The sequence below is a fragment of the Nyctibius grandis genome, chromosome 2 (genome assembly GCF_013368605.1).
Source record: "Nyctibius grandis isolate bNycGra1 chromosome 2, bNycGra1.pri, whole genome shotgun sequence".
In the NCBI taxonomy this organism is placed as follows: domain Eukaryota; kingdom Metazoa; phylum Chordata; class Aves; order Nyctibiiformes; family Nyctibiidae; genus Nyctibius; species Nyctibius grandis.
This window is the reverse complement of record NC_090659.1, coordinates 32129705-32148568: the sequence shown is the minus strand read 5'-3', so window position 1 is coordinate 32148568 and position 18864 is coordinate 32129705. Positions and strand designations below refer to the sequence as shown.

General features: G+C 43.9%; 1 protein-coding gene across 1 annotated transcript in view; it reads left to right on the top strand.

Annotated features, from left to right (window-relative positions):
- Positions 1 to 18864, top strand: part of IL1RAPL1 (interleukin 1 receptor accessory protein like 1) — a 731815-nt gene that overhangs the window by 701624 nt on the left and 11327 nt on the right. The window contains exon 8 of the mRNA XM_068425522.1: positions 12254 to 12397. Coding sequence (XP_068281623.1) covers positions 12254 to 12397 — 144 coding nt within the window. The remainder of the gene's footprint in view (positions 1 to 12253; positions 12398 to 18864) is intronic.

The window sequence follows — 18864 nt, the reverse complement described above, 5'->3', positions numbered from 1 at the left end:
TTCCAGTTTATAAAGCATTCAGTTTTTATTCTGCAACTGCAGGAAAACCTTTTCCAAGTTGCTCACCAGGTTTTAGAATTAGAATTGAAATTGGACTTGATTTGATGGGTATTGATTTTTCATCCCCCTATGGCTATTGCAGAAGCCTTCAGGTTGTCACTGTGCTGGGCAGTGCAAAGGTTCAGTTACCCAAGAGGTTCATGACATATGGCCAAAACTCAAATATCACCTCCCTTCCTGTCCCAAACCTAACCAAAAGTGACTGTTCTTTTTACACTCAATCTCATCTAAAATCAGTAAATTAGTAGAATACTAAAGACTACTGCCTGACAGAAACTCTTCGTAAGACTATTTTCTTCATCAGTAAGGTTTTTCTGATCCTTTAGAAAATTGGACTAAGACCTTTCGAGTAAAAAGGTTAGTCAGATTACTTAGTATGTGCCTAAATCTAACTTTCCTCTGACAAAGTGTCAAACAAGTTGGTTTGTTTAACAGATTTGTTTTTAAAACACCTTTTGTACCACTTTTATCATAGTTCTTCTCTTTATATAATGTCTAAGTGCAATTCTAACCTTCGTTGGCAAGAATGAAAATATTTAAAAATAAAATGTCACAAATTGTTCCCATAATCCATGCAGAGCTAAATTATTCATTAATGCTATCTTCAGAAAAAATGTAAACAGTATGTTTTATGATCTTACATCCCTGAAACTTGGTACTCCATTTTTCCCCACATTTTAGCACCTCCCAGTGCTTCTTACATTCATTTATTTCATAAGATCTAAAAGAAGTAATTGTGTGGGCAGTTTGATTTCTGTAGTGCAATAAGCAAATAGAAGCTCTCCTAATCAGTAAGGTTTTAAGTCATACACAATTCATTTATTTGGGGAAGCTAACCAGAGATTAATGCAATTCCACACCATGATGACTTTTTTCCTTCAACTTGAAGTATAAGCTGCCTTTAAAACGTAGTGTTCTGGATTTAAATGTAGTAAAGCTCAGTAACATTGCAGCATCTATACTTTTTTCAACCTTATCCTCTTTTGAGGTAGTCAGTGTAATTATTCTCCTGCTGGGAACAGAACTGTTGTGGGTTGATACTGTTGATACTGTGGGTTGATACTGATAGTGTTCTGGGTGTCTATTACAGGCCACCGGATCAGGATGAGGAGGGTGATGAGGCCTTCTACAGGCAGCTGAGAGCAGTCTCACAATTACAGGCCCTGGTTGTCATGGGGGATTTCAACTACCCTGATATTTGCTGGAAGGCCTACTCAGCGAGCCATCCTCAGTCCAGTAGGTTCCTCCAGTGCACTGATGATAACTTCCTGATGCAAATGGTGGATGAGCCAACTAGGAGAGGAGCGTTGCTGGATCTTGTTCTCGCTAACAAGGAGGGTCTGGTTGAAGAGGTGAAGGTTGAGGGCAGCCTTGGTTGTAGTGACCATGAGATGGTAGAGTTCAGGATCTCATGTGGCAGGAACAGAATATCTAGCAAAGTCACAACCCTGGACTTCAGGAGGGCCAACTTTGGCCTTTTCAAGCAATTGCTAGGGGAAATCCCATGGGACAGGGTACTAGAAGGTAAGGGGGCCCAAGGTAGTTGGTTAGCATTCAAGGACTGCTTCTTCCGAGCTCAAGATCAGAGCATCCCAGCAGGTAGGAAGTCAAGGAAGAGTACCAGGAGACCTGCATGGCTAAACAGGGAACTGCTGGGCAAACTCAAGTGGAAGAAGAGGGTGTACAGATCATGGAAGGAGGGGCTGGCCACTTGAGAGGAATAAAAGTCTGTTGTCAGAGGATGTAGGGAGGCAACTAGGAAAGCTAAGGCCTCCTTGGAATTAAACCTTGCAAGAGAGGTCAAGGACAACAGAAAGGGCTTCTTCAAATACATTGCAGGTAAAGCCAACACTAGAGGCAATGTAGGTCCACTGATGAATGAGGTGGGTGCCCTGGAGACAGAGGATAAAAAGAAGGCGGAGTTACTGAATGCCTTCTTTGCCTCTGTCTATACTGCTGGAGGCTGTCCTGAGGAGCCCCGGACCCCTGAGGCCCCAGAAGAAGTCAGGATAGAGAAGGAATCTGTCTTGGTTGATGAGGGCTGGGTCAGGGACCAATTAAGCAATCTGGATATCCATAAATCCATGGGCCCTGATGGGATGCACCCACGGGTGCTGAGAGAGCTGGCGGAAGTCATTGCTAGGCCACTCTCCATCATCTTTGCTAAGTCGTGGGCAACGGGAGAGGTGCCTGAGGACTGGAGGAAAGCGAATGTCACTCCAGTCTTCAAAAAGGGCAAGAAGGAGGACCCGGGTAACTATAGACCGGTCAGCCTCACCTCCATCCCCGGAAAGGTGATGGAACAACTTGTTCTTGGTGCTGTCTCTAGGCACATCAAGGATAGCGGAATCATTAGGGGCAGTCAACATGGCTTCACCAAGCGGAAGTCATGCTTAACCAACTTGATAGCCTTTTATGAGGACATAACCCGGTGGATAGATGATGGTAAAGCTGTGGATGTGGTCTATCTCAATTTCAGTAAAGCGTTTGACACGGTCTTCCACAGCATCCTCGCAGCTAAACTGAGGAAGTGTGGTCTGGATGATCGGGTAGTGAGGTGGATTGTGAACTGGCTGAAGGAAAGAAGCCAGAGAGTGGTGGTCAATGGGACTGAGTCCAGTTGGAGGCCTGTGTCTAGCGGAGTCCCTCAAGGGTCGGTACTGGGACCAGTACTATTCAATATATTCATTAATGACTTGGATGAGGGAATAGAGTGCACTGTCAGCAAGTTCGCTGATGACACAAAACTGGGAGGAGTGGCTGACACGCCGGAAGGCTGCGCAGCCATTCAGAGAGACCTAGACAGGCTGGAGAGTTGGGCGGGGAGAAACTTAATGAAATATAACAAGGGCAAGTGTAGAGTCCTGCATCTGGGCAAGAACAACCCCATGTATGAGTACAAGTTGGGGGCAGACCTGTTGGAGAGCAGCGTAGGGGAAAGGGACCTGGATGTCCTAGTGGACAGCAGGATGACCATGAGCCAGCAATGTGCCCTTGTGGCCAAGAAGGCCAATGGCATCCTGGGGTGTATTAGAAGGGGTGTGGTTAGCAGGTCAAGAGAGGTTCTCCTCCCCCTCTACTCTGCCCTGGTGAGGCCGCATCTGGAATATTGTGTCCAGTTCTGGGCCCCTCAGTTCAAGAAGGACAGGGAACTGCTAGAGAGAGTTGAGCGCAGAGCCACGAAGATGATTAAGGGAGTGGAACATCTCCCTTATGAGGAGAGGCTGAGGGAGCTGGGTCTCTTTAGCTTAGAGAAGAGGAGACTGAGGGGTGACCTCATTAATGTTTATAAATATGTAAAGGGCAAGTGTCATGAGGATGGAGCCAGGCTCTTCTCAGTGACATCCCTTGACAGGACAAGGGGCAATGGGTGCAAGCTGGAACACAAGAGGTTCCACATAAATATGAGGGAAAACTTCTTTACGGTGAGGGTGACCGAACACTGGAACAGGCTGCCCAGAGAGGTTGTGGAGTTTCCTTCTCTGGAGACATTCAAAACCCGCCTGGACGCGTTCCTGTGTGATATGGTCTAGGTAATCCTGCTCCGGCAGGGGGATTGGACTAGATGATCTTTCGAGGTCCCTTCCAATCCCTAACATTCTGTGATTCTGTGATTCTGTGAATAGGTATCCCACACTTCTCAGAAGAAAGAAAAATGCCATTGGTAAGAATATACTTCTATTATAATAATTTACTCTCTCTATTCTAATCACACTGAGCACCAAGGCTGAGATATGCTGCCTGCCATACTAATGAATAGGTTAACAAGATCCCTGTCTTGTGTTTGCACACATATATACATATGTACATATAATCCCAAACCCAACTGGTTCTTTTTCGTAGATGAATCAGGAATATATATTATATATTGATCTAAAAAATAAAGTGAGATAACTTTCCAACGCCTCTTCCCCCAGCCTGTAGTGCTGTATAGGGCTGTTGTGGCCAAAGTGTAGGACCAGGCACGTGGCCTTATTGAACTTCATGCCATTGGTCTCGGTCCTTCTATCTAACCTGTCCAGATCCCTCTGCAGAACTTTCCTACCCTCAGGCAGATCAACACTCCCACCCAGCTTAGTGTTGTCCACAATTTTACTGAGGGTGCACTCAATACCCTCATCCAGATCATCAATAAAGATATTAAACATGACTGGGCCCTGTACTGAGCCCTGGGGGACACAACTAGTGACCGGACGCCAGCTGGATGCGGTACCGTTCACCACCACTCTCTGGGCCTGACCGTCCAGCCAGTTCTTAACTCAGCGAAGAGTGCACCTGTCCAAGCCATGGGCTGCCAGCTTATTCAGGAGAATGCCGTGGGAGACAGTATCAAAAGCTTTGCTGAAGTCCAACTATACTACATCCACAGCCTTTCCCTCATCCACTAAGTGGGTCACCTGGTCATAAAAAGAGATCAGGCTGGTCAGGCAGGACTTGCCTTTCCTAAACCCATGCTGACTAGGCCTGATCCCCTAGTTGTCCTCTATGTGCTGTGTAATCGCACTCAAGATGAGCTGTTCCATGACCTGGCCAGGCACCGAGGTCAGGCTGACAGGCCCGTAGTTCCCGGGATCCTCCTTCCTTCCCTTCTTGTGGATGGGCGTCACACTGGCCAGCCTCCAGTCATCTAGGACCTCCCCGGTCAGCCAGGACTGTTAATAAATAATGGAGAGCGGCTTAGCAAGCTTTTCCGCCAGCTCCCTCAGTATCCTTGGGTGGATACCATCCGGTCTCATAGACTTGTGAGCATCCAAGTGGCACAGCAGGTCACTAACTACTTCCTCTTGAATTATAGGGGGTCTATTCTGCTCCCTGTCCCTGTCTACTATCTCAGGGGGGCAGTTGCCCTGAGGATAACCAGTCTTACTGTGACAGACTGAGTCAAAAAAGGTATTAAGCACCTCAGCCTTTTCCTCATCCCTGGTCACAATGTTCTCCCCTACATCCAATAAGGAATGGAGATATTCCCTTGATCTCCTTTTGTTATTTATGTATTTATAAAAACGCTTTTTATTATCTTTTACTGCAGTGGCTAGACTGAGTTTCAGTTGAGCTTTTGCCTTTCTAATTTTCCTTCTACATGACCTAACAACATCCTTGTACTCTTCCTGAGTTGCCTGCCCCTTTTTCCAAAGATCATAAACCTTCTTTTTACCCCTAAGTTCCTGTGAAAGCTCCCTGTTCAACGAAGCCAGACTTCTTCCCCCACTGCTCAACTTCCGGCTCATGGGGATGGCCTGCTCCTGCGCCTTTAAGAGTTCTTTCTTAAAGTATGTCCAGCTTTCCTGGACCCCTTTGTTATCAAGAACTATTTCCCATGGGACTCTCTGAACCAGTGTCCTAAGTAGGCCAAAGTCCGCCCTCCAGAAGTCCAAGGTAGAGTTTTTGTTGACTCCCTTCCTTCTTTCCCCAAGAATCAAAAACTCTTATAATTTCGTGGTTACTGTGCCCAAGATGGCTTCCAACCACCACATCTCCCACCTGATCTCCTCTGTTTGTAAACAGCGAGTCTAGTGGGGCACCTCCCCTGGTGGGCTCACTAACCAGTTGTGTTAGGAAGTTATCTTCCACATACTCCAGGAACCTCCTAGACTGCCTCCTTTCCGCTGAGTTGAGTTTCCAGCAGACATCCGACAAATTAAAGTCTCCTACTAGAACAAGGGCTAGAGATCGTGAGACATCAGCCAGCTGCTTGTAGAATAGTTCATCTGCCTCTTCATCTTGGTTGGGTGGTCTATAACAGACTCCCACCAGGATATCTGCCTTGCTGGCCTTCCCCCTGATTCTTACCCATAGGCATTCAACCTTATCATCACTATCCTTAAGCTCTATACAATCAAAACACTCCCTAATGTAAAGGGCCACCCCATCACCTCTCTTTCCTCTCCTGTCCCTTCTGTAAACCTTGTAGCTGTCCATTATAGCACTCCAGTCATGCCAGTCATCCCACCATGTTTCTGTGATGGTGACTACGTCATATCTTTCCTGCTGCACAATGACCTCCAGCTTCTCCTGTTTGTTACCCATGCTGCGTATGTTGGTGTAGATGCACTTCAGCTGGGCTATTGGTTTCTCCCCCAACTCCGGCATTCCACTCCTAGGCTCATTTTCAGCAAGCCAGGTTTTATCCCCCTCCCCCCTTCTAGGCCTAGTTTAAAGCCCTCTCAGTCAACCCTGCCAACTTACAGGCTAGAATCCTTTTGCCCTTATTAGACAGGTGAACCCCATCTGTCTCAAGTGGGCCTGGTGCCATATAAACCGCCCTATGATCGAAAAAGCCAAAATTCCACTGATGGCACCACTCTTTAAGCCATGTGTTGATCAGGTGGGTTCTCCTGTTCTTTTCCTATTCTTGCCTGCTACCTGAGGAATTGAGGAAAACACCACTTGTGCTCCTGTCCCTTCAACCAGTCACCCAAGTGCTTTGAAATCCTTTTGAATTGCCCTAAGGCTTCTCTCGTCAACCTCATCACTGCCAACCTGGACAACCAGCAATGGTTAATAATCAGATGGTTGAATTAGTCTAGGGAGCCTCCTGGTAATATCCCTTACCCGGGCACCAGGGAGGCAGCAGACCTCCCTGTGAGATGGGTCTGGTCAGCATACAGGGCCCTCAGTTCCCCTCAGAATGGGGTCCCCCACTACAATCACCCTTCTTTCTTTTTTGACACCTGTAGTTCTGATCTGTCTGGTTGACTGACTTATTCTAGGCAAGCCCCCAGATGGACCTTCTTCTCCACAATCACAAGCCCCCAGATGACCTTCTTCTTAAGTTCCAGAGCCTCATACCTATTCTGTAAGGGCACTTGGGAAGGTGAGGGGGCCCGGGGTGGGATTTTCCTATCCCCCTGAGCAGGGACCTGTTTCCACTCCCCCTCATCCTTTGGGTCCCCTCCTTCCTGACGGCGAGAGGATTGGGGCTCCTCTGACTCTTGCTGAGTTTCTGTCTGCTGCATTTCTCTCAGGGATGGAAGGGTGTGACTCCACCAGTCAATTTCTCTTTCGTACTCCCTGATACTCCTCAGCATCTCCACCTCTTCTTTAAGCTCTGCCACCAGGCTGAGCAGATCATCTACCTGTTCACACAACACACAGGTGTCATCTCTGCTGTCTCTTGATACTAATGCCAGGTTCAAGCACTCCCTGCAGCCAGAGACCTGGACAGCTGTGTGCTGTTTAAGGAGCTCCGTCTGGGTTGCCACACTCCTCCTAGCCACAGCTTTCAACCTTGTGGAGCCCATCACTGGGTCTGTTCGAAATTGGACAGGTGAAGCCACCAAGTGTGCTCACCCCAGGAGTCGGGAGGGTGGCTGCGCCCTGCCTGCTTGCCCTGCCCGCGCTAACTGCCGTGTCCAGCCTGTTTGCCTGTCCTGGTCGCCGCGCTCCTGGTCGCTTACACTCCCTCTGTCACCGCTGCCGCCCCGCTGACTCACAACAGTATCCATAAAGCCATCCATGTACCTTAAATTCAAACAGATTTTGTCACGTAGAAACAAAAACAAAAAAATCCTAAAAACTATAGAATAGATTTTACATATATATATGCGTATTGGATATGCATATGCTGTATAAAGCTGTGGTTCCATATGCTATACTTTGGAAAGATAAATTGTTTTACAGCCATGCCATAATGAACACTGTATTAAATGGGTGAAAAAAAAAAGAGAGAAAAAAGCACATACTTCTCTTTTTTAAAACTGCGAGTATGGGTTTCTGTTCTTCCTAACCTAAACTCTGCCTGCTGTTTACTGCTGATGTCTGAAATGACACTCAGACGAGTATTCCTGTGTTAGCCAGCCTCCTTCTCCCATTAGAAGAAACACACCTGTTTTTAACCAGAGCTGCATATTATGACACATGGGTCTTGTGCTGGTTGTTGGTATCTGCCTTCTTTACCTTCTCTCAGGGGTCATCACAAGAGCTTTAGTATTTCCTTCAACTGCTCCCCTTCCAAATTATATTCATTACCTTTATGTTTCATTTAATAATTGAAGTCTATGAAAGCATAGCTAGATAACCTGAGAACTGTCTATAACCAAACCTTGTAGCTTTGTGAGTTAAATCGTCCAAGAGAAACAGAGAATGGGAGTGAATTTAGGCCACAAAGTTGCAACAATTTGTGTATGTGCTAACCTGAAGCTCTGTTAATAGTCCCGTTGACTTCAGAGGGATTACTTATAGTCCATGAAGTTAAGCAATCCGTGTAAGTGATTGTAAAATTGAAACCTTAGATAGACTATAATTGGATTTTGAAAAAGGCTCAGAAATTGAATACACAGCTATAAATCACATGTCCTCGAAGAGTTATGAATCACAAAAAAAAAGACTGTTTGAAATATAATTATTTTCTTAGTAGTTCAGCTATATATGGACTAATGAATAGAATAAAATTAATTTTAAATTATCACGGATCATTAAATGTAAAGTCCCTGAAGCATGTCGTGTAAGTCAAAAGATATGAATCTTTAAAGGCGCCCTTTTATTTACTTTCTTGTTACAACTTCAGCTACGATAAGTTAATTACCTGCATGACATAGCGAAAGGAAGTTTATCAAATATTAAAGCCAGGTGAAGATCAAAGATATATCCTACAGATACGCCTAATAATTAGGACAGAATCAGCATAAAATTAGTGTGTTTATTCCCAGCCATATTGTGCCGGATATTTGGAGAGGACACATGCTCTGTTTCAATTAGCCGTCTCTTTCACTGGGTTGCTTGGTCAAAGCCTCCTGATAAGGAAAAAAAATTGTAGCCATTGGTCAAAATGCTTGTAACAAATCTTGTTTTAAATTGAAGCTATTTATTCTGAAACCAATCTACTACTGCAGCAGTAATCAATGTGTTTTCCCTTGGAGCAGAACTGTTCCTGTGCTACTGGAGGACTATTGTTAATTGCCTGTAACTAAATGATTGCTGTGCTTCTGGATGTAACTCCCTGGCACTCGCCCATTTATTGTGTTTAACAGAATGCCTGTTCCCCTAAGGGTCAGCCAACTAATTTTCCTCGACTATTTTCTATGTTCATCCTGAGCTTCTTAAGGAGGGCCAGGTCTGTAATTTGAGCAACATAACACAGAGGCTAAATAGATTTTTAAAAGGTTTGTACTTTTAGTCTCTCCCCTCTAATGTGGAATTGTGCTGAAATTGAATCTTTTTAGCGTGGAACCACTACAGGAAACTTGAATTTCATCAGGAAAAACAGATCACACTTCAAAGGGAGCGTAAGGCCTGCTGCAGCAACTGTGTTCAAACAGCAATGCAAAAGGCAGAATAAAGCAGCAGAAAAAAATATTATTGTGAAGGTAGCCTTACACTCTAACCTTGCTTTTACACTTTAACTTAGCTTTAACAGTCACTATGTCATTGTTGACACGCACATCACCGATACCCTTGACGTTCGCAGAGCACATTTCAGGAGTAACCCCTCCTACGAAGGAGCCAGACACACCCTCCCCAGTTCACACTGGGAAAACAGAGGCACAGAAATGTGAAATGGCTTCAGTCACCCAAGGGGTTGACAGCAGAGGCAGGACCAAGCTTTCTACTCCTCACACCTTCAGTTCAGCACAACACAGAGTAACACTGTTCACAAAATCCCTGCAACAGCTCAAAGCCAGCCTCGTGGGGCATGGCTTAGCATCCTGGAGAAACACTAACTCAAGGCTTGATGGCAATCAGCTTGGTGTGGCACTGTGCCCAGGCCTATCTGTCCCACCTTCCATGGTGCTGCACAGATGCGGCTATCCCACTTCCAGCGCTTTGGGGGTTAGCTCAGGCATTTGCAGGGCTGGGCGTAAGGATGAAGCAGTCTGCCAGGCTAATCACTGCTCCTCTCTGCCTCTGGACCCTGACAAATAGCACCCAAGACAGAGAGCAAACATGTGCTGATAGACGTCTAGCACAGAGGAAAATACAAACTTGCTATGCTAGATGGATAGAGTATGAAACATACAGTGCAAACAAATCTGTTTAAGAAAGAACCACCTTATCCTTGTGCTGATAAGTGATCACGATGGGCTCGGCAGCAGACCATTAAAAGGTAATTTCTATTACGATTCAGAGTGACAAAGAATTTTGTTGTTTGCTTTGGTTGCCTAATGTGTGTTCAGATAGACTTTACTGAAGTATTAAGTATAGGCATAATTTTGACTTGTGGGGAAAAAGATAACTAAGAGGGACTCTTTGATGGCAAAAGTGATGCAGTGCATTAGTCTGATTACATGCACAGTGACAGAGAACAGATGACTACCTGCAGTTATTTTTTGCCATTTAATCTCAAAATCATTAATTTAGGAAAAACTTTTGTTTCCAGTTGTAAAGTTTTTCTTTTCCTTTAATGAGTCATAACAGCAGGCACATAAATAGAGTATTTTGCGCATAGCAACCCGAAATATTAAAGCCTTTCTTCTAGTTACCATTGAACAGCTGCATTACCTGTAGTAAAAAATAATAAATAGGGTATGGTAATCCAGTGCACAGTACTTTTAATTTCCATTTATATTCTAAAATACTCTATTACTTGTCTATGCAAACAATTTTTTTGTTGGGTGTTTTTAATAAAATTCCCCTCTCTGGACCAGAAAATTATTGAAAGTTTGAAATAACCATGCTGGTCTTAAAAATATCTAACACAAAGGAGTTTCCAGCACAGTTTTGGAGAGAATGACGTGGAATATAAATGCCTTTTTATCTTTTTTATTACACTTTTAGTGTCTTCTAGAGAGCAATGAAATCTTACAGTTACCTCAAAATAATAAAAAAATGTGTGATTCTCAGTAGACGCAGTCAAAATAAATGGAATTGTTACTTTTCCCTCTAACCTTTTATTTCTCTAATTGAACTGTATCGTGCGGGAGTAACATATCTACATAACCACACACACACAAAAAAAAAAGGTTACTTCAGGGCTACCTGGCTTCACGGAGACAGAAGCTGCCCACTGGAAGAGGATACTGTGAAAATAACATGGAACTGAGCTTATTCCAGCACAGATTTTTATGAAGCAAACTGTATATCTTGGATTTCCAAGATCTCATTTCTTGTCATTCCTCAAAACTGAGTGATATTGGAAAAGTATGGGTGGTCTTAAAATATGCCATTTATTACTCATTTCAAATTGCAATGTTGTTAGTAATGCTCTTCCTCCTCCTCCCACCCTTTTTTTTTTAACATTGCTAGTTTTCAGTCAATAAGCAGGTGAAAAGTAACAACAAAATGGATGCCACAAAACTGTGTGAGCTTCCTTGAGTATGCAACGTTTAATACTGGTGTGATAAAAGTCCATGATGGCATATTACTTATGCACTGATCAGGGGCCCCACTGAGGATACTGCTGGTGGTAAACATTTGTGGCCACATTGGACCAAAGTCCTGATCCTCAGGAACAGAGCTATGTGGTGAGGATCTCAATCCGTCATGTGAGTCTCCAGTGGCAGAGTGCAGCAAAGACACGAGGGGGTCCTGGTCTGAATGGGAATGTCAGAACGGACAAATCGGGATGGTTTGCTGTGACTACACATAAACCAGCCTCACTGGGCGAACGGGGAGAATAAAAATGAACTGCAGATCATTGGGAAACTGTGTCAAAGATACTAACACATAAGTGAGATGTGAGGTTGTGGGGTTCCTTGGATAATGTGTCTTCACATCTCTCAAGTTTTTGGGTTTTTTTTAATTTTTATTTTTATATTGGAAAAAAAAAAAATCCGTGGTGTAATCTTATCCAGTAGACTGAAACTCATCTTATTCTTGTGTGGAATAAGGGAGGAGCTGTGTTTTCATTATAGTCCCCCAAAAAAGCAACATTCACCTCTGCTTTCATTGTAAGTAGAATGTCAACATTTATCTGTGTAAAGCAAACTGTGATCTGTCTACAGAGAGAGAGAAGGAAGAGAGTTATCGTGTATCTTTTATATATATGCACACACTCATACAAACACCCCCACACACACACATTTTTTGTTATTTAAATGAGCAATTCAGATGGTGTGCCAGAGGAAAACCTATTTTATTAAAGGAAAAAAAAATTATATTAATTAGGTATTTCTTCAAGGACCCTATAACAAAATAAATACATAAATAACCCATCATTCATTATTTTATTTTAATGTTTAACTTAACTGTGAGGTCTGCTGCTAATCTTTCTCTGGTTTGGAATGTGATTGTTACTGCATTTTGTAATTCTTTGCAGAGCTGATGTACACAGTTGAGCTTGCTGGTGGGCTTGGTGCTATTCTGCTGCTGCTTGTTTGTTTAGTGACTGTCTACAAGTGTTACAAGATAGAGATTATGCTGTTCTACAGGAATCATTTTGGAGCTGAAGAACTAGATGGAGGTAAGGCAGCTTCTTAGTACATTTCCTACTTTCTAAGTATGCCTGTCTTTTATTTCTCTCCACCAAGGCCCAAATTTCATTTCAGTTCAAGATACGTTAACAACTGAAGTTTTTATTTCTCACTGCATTACTCACTGGCTTGAATATGCATTCCTCATACAGCAGATTAGCAGCAGTGATTGCTGAGCTGATATACGTGTTGCTCTCTGGAGCTCCAGAAGACACCCATGTCTTTTAGATTTCTATTTCGGACACTGAATGTAAATTACCAACATTGAAGCATTAAAGATTTTTCACTTTCTGTCAGCACTGAAAGATAGCTTCACTTGTGCATAAGCTAGGGAGTGTCTTCCCTAATTGTATTCACGACATAGGTAGAGGTTGAAGTGAATCTCAATTTACTGCTTGTTTAAACTGATCAGTTTCAATAAACTGTACCAAGTGTTTGGAAATGTACCCAGCAGTGCATTTTCTTGAGCTCATTTACTTAATCACTGAGAGAGTGGCTAATGGTCATTAAAGTTGTTCTGTGATTCAAGGACACTCAGCCGAAATAAAAGTAATCTGCAATGTATGCACTGGCTTGTGTCAAATGTATACCTGCATTTTCTGTTATTCTCTTTTTAAGCACTGAAGAAAAAGGTTGGTTTTGCCTCTGTTGTTGAACAACAAATTGGGTTGAGCTGCAGTCTCTGATCAATTAGGTTTGATTTCTCGGGTTAGAGTTCCTGATGTTTTGTGCTACCACTATGACTTTGGTGACAGGACCTTCTTTTTTACTGAAATACTAATAAAACTTATTTTACAGTTCAAGGTAATAGCCCATGGCAGAAGCCACTCTGACATATTAAAATAGATATGTACTGATATACAAGCGCTGGCCAAATCTGTCACAAATAAAGGAGAAGAGCGGCAGAAGAATTAGAGGTCCTTATATAAGGGAAAGACTTCCATAATAAGATCACTAGGGAATGACCCACTTCTGCATTCCATCTAAAAATGTACAAGGATTCAAAATAGAAAATGCTCAGAACAACAAGCCCAAGAACATTAGAATGTTTTGTGTCCTTCTACTGGATTTACAAAAAAAGGATGCATTAATACAGCAGCTCAGTGTGGGCAACAATCAGGTTATTCTGCTTATTTTACAGAGGAGGAAACTGAGGCCCAGAGGGACTGTGACTCATGGAAGATTTTGGCAGACACTTTTTTTTTCAGGAGCTGAGATACTCTCTTCTCCACAAAGCAGCCCCCAGTTTAAATGGGCAGAGTCTCACAATTACAGGCCCTGTTTGTCGTGGGGGGATTTTAACTACCCTGATATTTGCTGGAAGGCCTACTCAGCGAGCCATCCTCAGTCCAGTAGGTTCCTCCAGTGCACTGATGATAACTTTCTGATGCAAATGGTGGATGAGCCAACTAGGAGAGGAGCGTTGCTGGATCTTGTTCTCACTAACAAGGAGGGTCTGGTTGAAGCGGTGAAGGTTGAGGGCAGCCTTGGTTGTAGTGACCATGAGATGGTGGAGTTCAGGATCTCACGTGGCAGGAACAGAATATCTAGCAAAGTCACAACCCTGGACTTCAGGAGGGCCAACTTTGGCCTTTTCAAGCAATTGCTAGGGGAAATCCCATGGGACAGGGTACTAGAAGGTAAGGGGGCCCAAGATAGTTGGTTAGCATTCAAGGACTGCTTCTTCCAAGCTCAAGATCAGAGCATCCCAACAGGTAGGAAGTCAAGGAAGGGTACCAGGAGACCTGCATGGCTAAACAGGGAACTGCTGGGCAAACTCAAGTGGAAGAGGAGAGTGTACAGATCATGGAAGGAGGGGCTGGCCACTTGAGAGGAATATAAGTCTGTTGTCAGAGGATGTAGGGAGGCAACTAGGAAAGCTAAGGCCACCTTGGAATTAAACCTTGCAAGAGAGGTCAAGGAAAATAGAAAGAGCTTCTTCAAATACATTGCAGGTAAATCTAACACTAGAGGCAGTGCAGGCCCACTGATGAATGAGGTGGGTGCCCTGGAGACAGAGGATAAAAAGAAGGCGGAGTTACTGAATGCCTTCTTTGCCTCTGTCTATACTGCTGGAGGCTGTCCGGTGGAGCCCCGGACCCCTGAAGCCCCAGAGGAAGTCAGGATAGAGGAGGAGTCTGCCTTGGTTGATGAGGGCTGGGTCAGGGACTAATTAAGCACTCTGGCTATCCATAAATCCATGGGCCCTGATGGGATGCACCCGCGGGTGCTGAGGGAGCTGGCGGAAGTCATTGCTAGGCCACTGTCCATCATCTTTGCTAAGTCGTGGGCAACGGGAGAGGTGCCTGAGGACTGGAGGAAAGCGAATGTCACTCCAGTCTTCAAAAAGGACAAGAAGGAGGACCCGGGTAACTACAGACCGGTCAGCCTCACCTCCATCCCCGGAAAGGTGATGGAACAACTTGTCCTTGGTGCTGTCTCTAGGCATATCAAGGATAGGAGGATCATTAGGGGCAGTCAACATGGCTTCACCAAGCGGAAGTCATGCTTAACCAACTTGATAGTCTTTTATGAGGACATAACCAGGTGGACAGATGATGGTGAAGCAGTGAATGTGGTCTATCTCGATTTCAGTAAAGCATTTGATACAGTCTCCCACAGCATCCTCGCAGCTAAACTGAGGAAGTGTGGTCTGGATGATCGGGTAGTGAGGTGGATTGTGAACTGGCTGAAGGAAAGAAGCCAGAGAGTGGTGGTCAATGGGACAGAGTCCAGTTGGAGGCCTGTATCTAGTGGAGTCCCTCAAGGGTCGGTACTGGGACCAGTACTATTCAATATATTCATAAATGACTTGGATGAGGGAATAGAGTGCACTGTCAGCAAGTTCGCTGATGACACAAAACTGGGAGGAGTGGCTGACACACCGGAAGGCTGCGCTGCCATGCAGAGAGACCTAGACAGGCTGGAGAGTTGGGCGGGGAGAAATTTAATGAAATATAACAAGGGCAAGTGTAGAGTCCTGCATCTGGGCAAGAACAACCCCATGTATGAATACAAGTTGGGGGCAGACCTGTTGGAGAGCAGCGTAGGGGAAAGGGACCTGGGTGTCCTAGTGGACAGCAGGATGACCATGAGCCAGCAGTGTGCCCTTGTGGCCAAGAAGGCTAATGGCATCCTGGGGTGTATTAGAAGGGGTGTGGTTAGCCACACATAGGACAAGAGAGGTTCTCCTCCCCCTCTACTCTGCCCTGGTGAGGCCGCATCTGGAATATTGTGTCCAGTTCTGGGCCCCTCAGTTCAAGAAGGACAGGGAACTGCTAGAGAGAGTCCAGCGCAGAGCCACGAAGATGGTTAAGGGAGTGGAACATCTCCCTTATGAGCAGAGGCTGAGGGAGCTGGGTACCTTTAGCTTGGAGGAGACTGAGGGGTGACCTCATTAATATTTATAAATATGTAAAGGGAAGTGTCATGAGGATGGAGCCAGGCTCTTCTCAGTGACATCCCTTGACAGGACAAGGGGCAATGGGTGCAAGCTGGAACACAGGACATTCCACATAAATATGAGGGAAAACTTCTTTACAGTGAGGGTAACTGAACACTGGAACAGGCTGCCCAGAGAGGTTGTGGAGTCTCCTTCTCTGGAGACATTCAAAACCCGCCTGGACGTGTTCCTGTGTGATATGATCTAGGTAATCCTGCTCCGGCAGGGGGATTGGACTAGATGATCTTTCGAGGTCCCTTCCAATCCCTAACATTCTGTGATTCTGTGATACTTGCATGAATTGTGTGAATTTAACACTAGTCATATTATATTATGCAGAAATAGAGTTTGATTTATAATTGTTTAAATAGATGCAATTTAATATTTTCTCTTTCAGTATCAGTAATTCTTACTTTTACAGCTGTCATTTATTGTTATCTCAAATAATTTCAGTTCATTTGCAAACTTACTCTACCAGGCGTTACACGCTTGCCTCTCTCTCCTCCCATCCCAAACATTGGTCACCTGGGAACAACAGTACTTTAATCACACATTTTAAACAACAACAAAAGTGACCTCTAAAGGATACTGTTCTGGGATTCACAAGGAGGAAAACCAATACCCGTTCAGCTTATCCTTCTGAGCAAAGTTCATTGTTAAAGAAGAGAAAACATGGATTCTCCTTGGATGATCAATGCAAACACTGATAGCTTGGGTGTTTGACTGTAAGAATATAAGAAGAAAAATAGTTTTTGAAGATTCCTAATGGAAGCCTGTAGCTTCTGCTGTATTCAATATACTAGCGACATGGATAAAACCCATTGTGCCAATGAAGTTACTGCAGATGGACTTTTTACTCTCTCTTTCATTTACACTCTTGCAAAAGCAAGAAAACAGAGAGAAAATGCCACACAGAAGACCAAGCCACGGCTTGTGCAGAAATAAATTGCAGACATACATTCAGATCCTTTTTTTTGGCTTAGTTTGTTACTGACAGACACAAAATGCTGAACTCTAAAATCTTCTTCTAACCACACCTCCTGCAGTGCAACAGCAGAGCGCCCACGTGCTATTCATAATTAACACCATGTTCTGTCATACTTTGGGACAGCATGTAGATAAGCAAACATCAAAATATCACAAGCTTTTTTTGTGTGCACTATATTGTACCCAGAGAGGATTTGAAACACTTTAAAAGTGAGGTCCAATTAAAATTTTCAGTTGAAAATCTCTTTTAAAATGCAACGCTTCATTTCTTCCCTGATCACAGAACAAGCCCTTCAGGATGTCAAATCTCATTACAATTCCTCTTTCCTTTCCAAGCCTTAGACACATCAGTTTTTCTCAGGCTAACATACACATTTCTGTGGGAGGCATGGGTAAATTTTGATAAATATTTGAAAACAAAGTATTTAACCCTTACAGCTAATGCAACTTAATTTATTACTTTCTGTAGGGGTACTGCAGATTAATAAAGTGATCACAGCTCCTGATTCCTCATTTCTTTAACTTGCAGCTTTGGATTTCCCCTCTTCTCTCTCATCCTGGAGACTAGACTCTCCTGATTTTTTCTCTCTTCTGCAAACACTTTAGCTCAGCCTTGCCTTTATTGTCTCCTGGGAACGGGCATTGAAGCCCTCTTTTTTGTTTTCATGGTTAATTCCCTGCCTTTCCTGCTAAATTGGAATATAATCAAATTCAGCTCACATTTTACTGCTTTTCCTCCCACTCTGTGCCCGTGCTTTCCAGCCACCTGGGAGCTGATTCCACACTGGGGAACTGCGTGAGGAACACCATGTTGTGTCCTTCGGTGTGGAGCAACGCGTCGTGCCAGTGTTTAGTCAGGGGACCTCACTGTGAAGGTCTGACAGATTCTCCTGGGAGCTGGAGCACAGGAGCAAGAAAAACACTCTGACCCTTGGCAAAGCAGTAGCTTTCTCACCTGCAGGTGTTTGGCATGACCTTGAATCTCAGAAATATAACTCACCCCTACCAGTTTGGTGGTCAAAAACACACAAATGTGTTTAAGTGGAGAATTTCAGTTCAAGATCTCTTCACGTACACAATGAAGATGATACTTTGAAGTGCTATGCAAACAAAGAAATGTCCAGTATTATTCTGAAAACAACATTTTCAGAAATAGATACTTCACTGGGAACGTCTGAGAGCTTATCATTGTTAGATGTCAGGCATCCTTTTTAGGTTTGCAGCTCTAAACTTAAAAGCTTACTTTAAAAAGCCTTGTCCATAAAGTGTACTTTAAGGACTAACACATTATTAGTGAAAGCCAATTTAGAAGCGATAATTTCTTCTATTTTGCTCTCCATTGAGCTCCAACACAAGAGATTTTATACCACGTTCATCCTCTCAGGAGGGTTTTAGCAGCTACTCTTTATGTATTTTTATTTTCCAAGGTTCTCATCTTGCTGCTTTTCCCAGTTTTTAAATTACTTGACGAACAAACTAAGTGTTGTACTTTAACTAACAGAGAAGAGTAAAAATGGAAGTAAACATTTACGAGTACCTGCGATCAACACACACCCTGACTTCTTTCTGCCTTACACTTTGTGACCTTAAGAGGCTATTTGTATCAGAAGAGATACTACCACTGTATAGAAATCTGCTCTTTGCCTACCTACCAGCTGAATTCCAGGCCTTCTAAAATAGATGTAAATTTCCCCAGGATTTTACTTGGGACAACTTTCTCCTTTGTGAGACTGCTCTTGCTCATCAAAACATGCAAGGATCAGTCCCCAGGTATGACAGCCACAGCAGACACAACGAGGGTGGAGAGTCAGACCACTTCTCTGAGCAGCCTTGAAGTGGCCAGGAGGGTCAAAGTCACCAAAACAGCTATTTTCAACTTTTTCTTGCCATTTCAAGACCTGAGAGTTGCCAGTGGATGTGCAGATGTCTGTATGCCACCTTTAAGGTATACTAAAGATAAATCCAGAAGTCTACATATGACAGGCTGAAACCCGTTAGACATGGTCAGATAGGCAAAATTACTCAAAA